The 9609-nt window shown below is 62.4% G+C and overlaps 1 protein-coding gene across 1 annotated transcript in view; it reads right to left on the bottom strand.

The window, feature by feature from the left end:
• GTF3C5 (general transcription factor IIIC subunit 5) overlaps positions 1 to 8111 on the bottom strand; it is a 13535-nt gene extending 5424 nt beyond the window's left edge. Inside the window, exons 1-4 of the mRNA XM_080820736.1 lie at positions 7944 to 8111; positions 5920 to 6139; positions 4432 to 4630; positions 490 to 685 (exon numbers count right to left, since the gene is read on the bottom strand). Coding sequence (XP_080676862.1) covers positions 490 to 685; positions 4432 to 4630; positions 5920 to 6139; positions 7944 to 8105 — 777 coding nt within the window. The 5' untranslated portion in view covers positions 8106 to 8111. The remainder of the gene's footprint in view (positions 1 to 489; positions 686 to 4431; positions 4631 to 5919; positions 6140 to 7943) is intronic.
• Positions 8112 to 9609: the final 1498 nt, after the last annotated feature.

The raw sequence follows: 9609 nt of genomic DNA, 5'->3' as shown, positions 1-9609 counted from the left end.
GTGGCCTCCGTGAGAACCTGCTGTCCACGCCTGGGCGGGCCTGAGCAACAGAGGCCCTGGCGGCTCCTCCCGGGGCCGGCCAGCCGGGGGGGGGGGGGGGTGGAGGCAGGTGGAAGGCTGGCCCGCCCCCTCCAGCCCTAATGGGGGTGAAGCCGCAGGGGGCGCCCAGCAGGTGCTCCATCTGGTCTCCCGCCACCAGGGATGGGTAAACGAAAGCTTCCTGAACCCCAGAGCTGCACTGGGAAGTCACGAGCAGGCAGGGCACCAACTGCTTACACTCCTCAAGAACCTCTCCAGAATTCTGAGAAGTCTCTGAAGTATTTCCAACCTTGGGAATGTAGGGCTTATGTCGGCATGGCTCAGAGATGTGCCGTCTGGAGACGAAACGTTCCCACGTGCCGACGACCCGGTTATACCCAGTCAGCACAGCCACGGGCAACACGGGGGAAGGGCCCGGGGGGGTAAGCAGAGGCGGTCCGAGGGGCTCACCCTCCGCAGCTCCTCCTCCACCCTGCGGTCCGTGGGGTTGGTGGAGATCCTCCTCCACGTCTGGACAGCAGCCTCCAGCGGCTGCGTGGGTATCTCGTCCTCCTCGAAGTTGACAAAGATGGCGTTGTGGGGGCGCCGGGCCCTGCTCAGGCCGATGAGGTTCTCGCCTGAGACCGGGGGGTTGTTGTAGCCTTCCCTGGGGCGGAGAGAGCCGGGCTGGGCTGGGGCACCTCCAAGGGGACCACAGGCACGGGCCTGCTGGACCAGGCGGGGAGCCCACGTGCGGGTGCCACTCCCTGGAGTCTGGGCTAGGGGCTGGGGCGACGGCCAGGCGGGAACGGGGCAGCGACCGTGCCCACGGCTCACAGAGGCCTTGGGGCCCGCAGCTTGGAAACAGGGCGAGGGTGCGGGGCGGGTAGCCAAAAGCAGTGAGGCTGCCAGTCTCACAGCCGCACCGAGACCCGTGCGTACCAGACAGAACCGTGTGGCACGAGCGGGGAGGGTTGGCGAGGCGCAGCCACACAGGGTGCACTGGGTCAGCTGTCCGGCAACACGGACGACACTTACTGACTCCCCCGATTCACTTCCTTAACCCTCAAGACAACTTTCCAAGGAAGGAACCCATTTCTTACGAAGTAACCGACAGCAGCGAGAAACCTCCCTAGGGTCAGAGCTCGTAAAGACAAGAGCTGGGACTCGGGGCCCCGTGAACCCCATCCCGCCGCCCTCTGGATGGTTGGCATCTGAACAGCTGGGTGAAAGGAGGCGGAAGGTCATTACTGAACAGCACCGTCCCACAGCACCGGGGTCAGGAGGGAGGGTTCTAGAGGCTTCTGTGCTCAGGCTGCTCTATTGGCAACAGGCCAGGATGCCCAGGTGGCCAGCTCATTAAGGCGGACGTCAGGGGGGCCTGGGTCGCTCAGTCGGGTGGGCGTCTGCCTTTGGCTCAGGTCATGATCTCAGGGATCGAGCCCTACATCAGGCTCTCCTCAGTGGGGAGTCTGTTTCTCCCTCTGACCCTCCTCCAGCTTGTGCTCTCTCTCTCAAGTCCCTCTCTCTCTCTCAAGTAAGTAAATAAAAAATCTTAAAAAAAAAAAAAAAGTCTGGTTGTCAGAAACGTCAAGCCTGTAGTGAAGCAGGATGACGGTCTCAAGAAGCCCCACAACCCACTGTGAGCGTCAATGATTCCCACACAGACAATTTCATTCCATCCGTACCCCACTCCAAACCCACAAAATTATTTTGAAAAACATTTTTTCACTTTTTTAAAAAGGATTCTTTAGAAGATGTATTTATTTCAGTGGGGGAAGGCAGAGAGAGGGGGTGAGATAGTCTTAAGCAGACTCCGCGCTAGTGAGGAGCCGGACATGGGGCTTGATCTCACAACCAGAGGTCATGACCAGAGCTGAAACCAAGCGTCAGGTGCTTACTCAACTGAACCACCCAGGCGCCCCCGAAATACATTTCAAAGCGTGTCCTGGACTCCCACATTTTCATTCAGGTGATTATCACCTTTTATTTATTTTATTCTATTTCTTTGATGGGGGAGGGGCAGAGGGCATGGGAGAGAGAGAATCTTAAGCTGGCTCCACACCCATCTTGAACCCAAAGCAGGGCTTGATCTCATGACCTTGAGATCATGACCAGAGCCGAAATCAAGAGCCGGATGCCCAACTGACTGAACCACCCAAGTGCACCCAGGTGATTAATACCTTTTAAATTTGTTTCCATTCTACCTTAATTTTCTATACAAGTAAAAACCATCTGCATATTTACAAGGAACACACTGGAAAATAAAATTACAAAGATGAGAGCAAGTCTGTGCCTTTTCTGTAAAGTGACTCTGTTAGAAACCACCCCATAAATGTGGAATATGACCTTGTCTTCAAAGACATCCCCCAAGACCCTGAACACCCCTAAGAGAGAAGGCCCCAGCGGCTCACTCCCGCTGGTGGGCTGCCTGCTGGGACCCGATCACCACAGGGAAAGGGCTCCTTGGGCCGCCTCTCCGGCTCCCCCACTGACATTCTCAAGGAGGAGGGACCCTACGAGCCAGCCTCCCAGCCTCTCCTCTGCCCAGGGTCCAGCAGGAAGCTCAACTTCCCTGGACCCAAGGAGGGGCCAGCAAGGCTGCAGCCCGGCCCCCCCACCAGCCCTGGTGTACCCCAGAAGGCCAGCAGAGCAGAAAAATCAATAGTGGCCCTGGGAAAAAAGGCAGGTTCTTTCCATTTGCTAGAACATCGATAAACCACATGGGGAGGCAAAAAGGGCCTGTGGTCCAAGGGCAGCCCGCCTTCCTCCCTTGTGCCTCCCCCAGAGGACTGCGAGCAGCTGCCTACACGTCCCACAGGACAGACAGGTGACTCAGCGGCTCGAGCCCGTGCCAGGGCCCAGCAGTGCGGAGGGGTCTAGTTTCCCTTGTGTATTTTGAGTCTGTTTCGGGCTCTGAAGGGAAATGCTTGTGGGGGAAGTAATCAAAGCGTTTCCAAAATATGCAAATCGTCTCTCCCATGCCTAAAACTCCCATGCCGAGTACCACACAAGCAGAAAAACCTGTCACCCCTCGTGGAGGGCTTCGGCTGGGAGAGGTGTGGCCTGACCCTCTCTGCTTACACCGTTGTTACTCTCTGCCCCTGGAACCACCACCTGTGGTCAGAAAGGGCCGCGGATTCAAGAGGCCTGAGTCTTGCGAATGGAAGCTGCTGGGGGGCCTGCTTCTGGCTGGGGAAACTGAGGGACGACTGGCACTGGGAGGTGCGCGGGACGCCGCTACCCTCCCTTGTCCTGGCACCGGCGCGGCAGGTTCTCATGACAAGTCCTTCCGTGTGGGAGGCACCCGGACTGACTTCTTGAGGACGTGCTGGGAAGCTGGGGCCTGGCAGGGGCGGCAAGTGCGGGACGGGGGCCAATCACAGAAGCTGGGGCCGCAACTGGGCCTCGGCTGGGCCACAGCTGGAGTGTTCGCTCTGCTTTGGGCTGTGCTTGGAACTCTCCGTGTTTTTTTAAGGGAAGAGAACAATGCACTTTCTCCTTAGGATCAAATCTAAGGCCCTCACCATGGTCTGTGGGACCTTCACCCCACCACTCTCCCAGACTCCCTCTGCAACCACTCCTTCGCAGGCACCGGTCCCCTGGTCTGGAATGTTCTCCCCAGATCTTCACCGGCCCGGATATGTCATCACTTAGGTCTGTTTCAAATGTCAGCCCCTCTGAGGGCCCTGAGCCCTCACCCACTCACTGCCCTTATGCCCTTTTAGGTCCTCTAAGATGCGCATCTGGCCACGGGCCCATCGCTCAGTCCCGGCTCACTCGTGTTCCATCCAGCTCCCCACCCAGCCCAGCAGGGACCTCATCTGTCCCCTGCTGACCCAGGGCTCTAAGCAGTGCCCCAGGCCACGACCCTGGGTCCACACTGTTGATGAAAACATTTAGTGAGGGAAGAGAACATTCTCATCCTCTCACCCCTCTACAGGTAACTGCTCTGGGCTCCATCTATCAGAATTTTCTAGGTTTCTACCGTCATGCCACTATTTCTGCAGCACAGGACGTGCTCCTGCACCTGCCTTTTTCACACAGCAAGTCACCCCGGCCAAATGCCACATCGGCCCACGAGCCTGCTCTCCCACACGCTGCACGGGGTTCCCTGGCCTGGAAGGGCTGAACGTTCACTAGCCGCATCCCTACTCACGGACAATCACTTGTTTACTCTATCAGACTCTGCCGGCCACTCACTGTTGCAAGTATTTCAAGGTACATGCTTTGGGGCACGAGTCTTCCAAGTCTTAAGGCGACATCCTGATTCCCTCTCCATGGCGTGGGAGCTCTGAGCAAGGTCTCTACGTCACCGGTTCGGCTGCCTCTGGGACCCAGGTCCCCTGACCACAGGGCCCTTGCTCTGAAACGTAATGTTGCAGCGGCTGGGGGTAGAGTGGAGGGGCTTACCGGTGCTGCGTCTCTGGCCGATAGAAATAGTCCACTGGGGTGTCCAGCCGAGAGAAGATGGGTGGGGGGATGTAGAGCGGCAGCTCTTGGTGGAAGAAACTCTCCTTCTCGGGTTTGAGCATGAGCACCTTGTCGTACATGGACATGTGCCTGCCGCCCGCGTCCGTGTGCACCGCCAAGTACTGGAAGTCGGACATTCCTGGAAAGAGAGGCGGCCAGATGGCGGACACCCAACTACACCCTCCCAGGAACTGGCGGCTGCGGCGCGTCAACACCCACACCTTCTCCGGGGTGCCGAGGGAGCCTTGGAGGCAGGAGCCGGAGCAGCACTTCTGAAACACTTCTGCGCACGCGACTCTGTGCACTTGGGAGTCTCCCGGCAGGGCCGGGGGTCAGGGGCGATGTGGTGCGTGAGGGTCCGGTCTAGGTCAGCACTTCCTGAAATGTAGAGTGCGCACGATGCACCCGGGGCCCAACTGAAGACTCTGGGACGCTGTGCCTCAGACAAGCCCCCAGGTCGGCCGGCGCTGCTGGCCGGGATGCGGACTGAGTGGCGGGCTGCCAGCTCGAGCGGACGGATGGAAAATGCATGACGGGAAGACCTCGCCCCAGGAAGGATGGCCCTCGTTGGGGTGCACCACGCGTGCCACCAGCACGACTGACGTTCAAAACGCCCAGTGCGGGATCCCAGGTCCCGGTTCCATCCCTTCCCACTTCCCAGCCCCTCTTCGGCATCCGCGCTCTCCACAGGTTGTCTGAGAGCTGCAGCCGACGCTGTGCATTCCATTCCTAAGGCTCCCTAGTGATCTGCCAAGTGCCTCCTGCGTGCGTGAACTGGCCCTTTCACAGCATCCCCCGGACCCCGGCCCTTCGCGAGGGCTTGAGGAACCCAGGCTCCCACACCGTATGGAGAAGAGCCCGAGGCTGAGGGCAGCTGAGCGCCTGCCCAAACAAACTGGCTCTTTCTTACTCGCCCACCCCGCCCCACCCCTTACCGCCTCCTCACTGGGGCTCCCTGTGGGTAGCAAACTGACTGAGGACCCCACGGGAGACACCCAAGTGGCCAAGAGTTCAAAGGAACATGAGGTCCCAGGGGGCCGAGAGGCTTCAGAGAAAAGGCAAGACCAGTACACAGACAAGACTTAGAGACGGTTCTAAAACACTGACGGGTCAAAAATTGGAGACCTGCTAACCAGTTTTATTTGGCCCCACATAACGGCCTTAAAAATTACGGATTACTCAGAACACGAGCCTTTCTGAAGAACGCAGGAGAGGAGCAGCAGTGAGCCCACAATCCACTGAGGGCTGTGCATGGAGGGGGAAACGTGCGCCTCTTGGATGGGGCCTGGACTGTCCAGCTCTGTTCATCCCCCGCCCCTCATTCCAGGGCACAGACTGGCCCCCCTTCCCAGTGTGAGGACCCACAGAGCACCTACAGGAATGTGGACACGGGTCCTAAAATAACCCAACGCAGGAAGTTGCGGTTACCTTGAAACTTGTAAACAGTGGAGATGATGCCAAGTATCTCTATGTCGAACGTGGGTTCGGGGTGGGGCTCAGGCCCCAGCAGCTCCCTCTGCCGCCTGGTCCTCCTCCTGACCCGGAGCAGCAGGCTGCTGGTACTGAAGCGGTTGGCGCACACGGGGTGGCAGTAAGGGTCCTTGGGCCGGAAGTACAGCTCCAGCCTCTTGGTGGGGTCTGCGTAGATCTGTGGTGGGGCGGAGGCAGAGCGAGGCAGTGAGCAGCTGAGCGACGGGCAGAGAGCTGCCCCTCGCTCAGCGAGAGCCCGATGGTGACCCAGACGACAAGGGGAGGGCCGGGGGCGCAGGGTTCATTCTGAGCTCTGAATTCTCGAAAGACCCATTCTTTGAACCCAAGGATCTTCCTTTTTATATGGTAGAGAAAATGAGGTTAGTCTCCTCTCCTTCTAAGAGGCTGGAGGCTGCAGACGGGGACAGTCAGCTAAGTAGAGCTCCCCCACCGCAAGGGCCCGTTCAGTACAGGGAATCAAGTCTACCACAGAGGAGCCGAGGCCGGCAGGGCGGGGTGGCTTGTCTTGACCTTCCTCCCCCAGGTACTACCTGCCCCACACGGTCTTGCTATCAGTCTCACGGGCAAAGGAAAGCAGTTTGGCTCTGCCTAGCTGTCACCTGTCCTTTCCGAGACTTATTCCTTCTCCTTAAAACGGAGATACGAACAGCACCTACTCACAGGACTGCAACGACGACTAAACGAATCGCTGAACCATGGAACAGGCAACTCGCTTAGTCTGGTGTCCGGCTCGCGGTGAACACTCTACACGGGTCGCCCACCCACACGTGCTTGCCCCGCACACGGCAGGAGGGACGCAGTAAATGTCAGCCGTGTGGCCACGAAAGCCCCAGCAATGCTCACTGGGCCGAGAGCATCTGCCTTCCAGCTTGCTGGCTTCCCAGCACTGAGGACGCAGCCTGGTCCCTAGGAGGTGCTCAGGAACCACGGGGGAAAGCAGGTTAGGAGCCCCGACCTTTAGGAATCCCCTCTCACAGGGCACGGATGAGTGAGACTGTGAGGCTGGAACAGCCCCCGCTGTGGGCCCGGCAGAGAAGCTACACACGCGGCATGGAAGGGGCGAATCAGCGGCCGACTCAGCGGTCGGTCTCTTCCAAAAGGCTCACACTGCAGTCGGCTACAGATACCCCTGGGGTTCGTGAGAGCGAGGACCCTGTGGGTGCCACGGTGAAGCGAGTAAGGCAGGACGAAAGAACAACACGCGGCTATCCGGGCCCCTGTGACGTCCTGTGCTACACGCGGGCTTCCCCCGTTCACGAAGCCCGGGGAAGCGCAGGCGCGAGTACAGACTTCGGGGGGAGACACGCGTGAGCTCAAGCCCCCGCCGCGCCCGCGGCAGTCTGTCCGACCCAACTCTTCCTCCCCGAGTCTTCACCGGGAAAAGGGGGTACGGACCTAACCCGCTGGGCTGCCCGAGGATGCCGTCACGCACCCGACGAGTTCGGGAACAAGGCAGGACCGCGGGAGCCAGCACGGCAGACCAGGCTCCGCCCCCCTGCAGGCTACCGCCCCGGAGCCAGGCGGCCAAGACAGACAACAAAACGTGTGAAAACAGAATTTCACGTTGGAATTGGCCGGTCGGGGCGGCTCAGGCCACGGTCCCCGCGGTCCTGGGACGGGGCGCCGCTGGGGCTCCCTGCCTTAATGCCCCGCGCCTGGGCCTTCGGTGTGAATGAAGCGGCGGCAGCCCAGCAGGTCCCCGCGCCCCGGGAGGAGGGGACGGAAAGGACCCCCCGCCCTCCCGCGTCTCCAGCGCAGCCCGTCCCCGCGGCTCCCCGGGAAAAGCGGTCCTCCCCGGCGCGCGGGACGCCAGTCCCCGCCCCCCCGCCGCCCCGGCGCCCCGACTTCCGCTGCCCAGGAGACCACCCCGCCCCGGGTGCTCCCGCCCCGCCCCGCCGGCCGAGGTCCCAGACGCGGTCGCACCGGCGGTCCCGGCCACTCCCCCCCGTCCCGCTTCTCACCCGGGAAACGCCCTCCTCGCCGCCCAGAGTCCGCAGCATCTTGGACACGTCGCGCACCACGCCTGGGTACTCCACGCACACCATGCGCCGCTCGCGCCGCAGCTCCACGGGGACCGCGAGCCCCGGCCCCGCGTCGGCCGCCCCCGTCGCCGTCGCCGCCATCCCTGCCCGTCTGGCCCGGCCCGCCGCGGTCCGCCCCTGCGCGCGCTCCGAGGGGCCTCGCCGCAATGGTTCCGCGAAAGAATCGTTCCGGGTCCCCTCGCCGCTCGAGTCTCTCTACATCCCAGGGCTCCGGCAGACTCGAGGCCTCTGAAAGCAAAGACCAAGTCCAGACCCCCAGGCTTCGGGGTGAAGGATCGCCTGGTCCTCAATTTGGGGTTTAAAAAGAAGAGGGTACCCCCCGAGGGGCGGGGCAAGGGCTTGTCGCCGCCAGCAACCCGCGAGGAACCCGGAGGACTGAGAGACACCGCCCAACTCTCGATTTCAACCAATGAAAACCCGAGGGCCGACGAAGCGACTCCGGGAAGCTTGCTTCCGCCCCTTCTCGCTGGCTCATAGATTTCAGCCAATGAGGAAGCACAACTGGGCCGGGTTCCCACCCCTTCCTGTGTCTCCTTCCAATGAAGACTCGGGGGCGGGCTCGAGGCACACTTCCGGCCCGCCTTCCGGCGTAGGACCGTCGCGGCTCTGAGTGGATTTCCGGCCGAGGTCGACCGCGGGGTCTCCGTGGGTCTCGGACCTGCTCCTGCCGGCCGCTCGGGGAAGGGGCGTCCGGCGGCGCGTGGAGGGTCGGGCGTGGGACTGTGAGCATGAGGAAACCGGCTCGAACGCGCGCCGCACCCGCACGCACGGAAGTCCCCGAAGCGCCTCGGCCGCGGGGCTCGGGGTGCGGGCGGGGCTCGGGGTGCGGGCGGGGGCGGCGGGGGCAGACCCGCCGCGAGGCCTCGCGGGGCCGGGGCCGAGAGGACGGGGAGAAGCGGCTGCGGCCGACGGAGACCGGGGGGAGCGAGGGGACCAGGCTTCCCGGAGGACCCCGGAATGGAAGGAGCGGCCTGGTGGCTCCGGGCGCGTGTCGGGCGTCGCCGGCCGCACGGGCCGTTGAGGGGGTTTTCCGAGGGAAGTCCGTCCGCGTGGCAGCACCGCGAGCGGCCACCGGCGGCAGCCGACGCGCGAGCCGCGAGCTCCGGGCAGCCCCGGACGGCCTCTCCGGCGGCACCTGGGGCAGCTCCGCCCCCGGAGGAGGCTCGGCGCGTGAGGCCGGGCGGGCCTCCGGAGGAGTCGCGCCCTCGCGCGTCCGCTTGTCCCCGCGCCGTGCGCAGCGAGCACGGTCTTCCGGGACGGGGACTGTCCGCGCAGGTGGCCGGTCGACAGACCGGCGTGTCCCCGTCACAGCCCGGGAGTGCGGTGCGCGTGGGTCCGTCCTGAGTCCCGGCGGGGGCGCTGGGGGGAGGCGAGGAGGGCTTTGGAAGGTGTTTCTTGTTGGCTCCAAAGATCTTACCTGTTCACTGGACGGAGACGGACGGCGCGCAAGCAGGGGGAGGGGCGGGGAGGGGCCGGGGGTGGGGGGAGCAGGCTCCCCGCTGAGCAGGGAGCCCGACCTGGGGCTGGGTCCCAGGACCCTGGGGTCCTGACCGGAGCAAAGGCAGAGGCTTAACGGACTGAGCCC

This window comes from Martes martes, assembly GCF_963455335.1.
Source record: "Martes martes genome assembly, chromosome: 12".
Lineage (NCBI taxonomy): Eukaryota > Metazoa > Chordata > Mammalia > Carnivora > Mustelidae > Martes > Martes martes.
The sequence above is the reverse complement of the archived record's forward strand: the minus strand, read 5'-3'. Positions and strand labels throughout refer to the sequence as shown.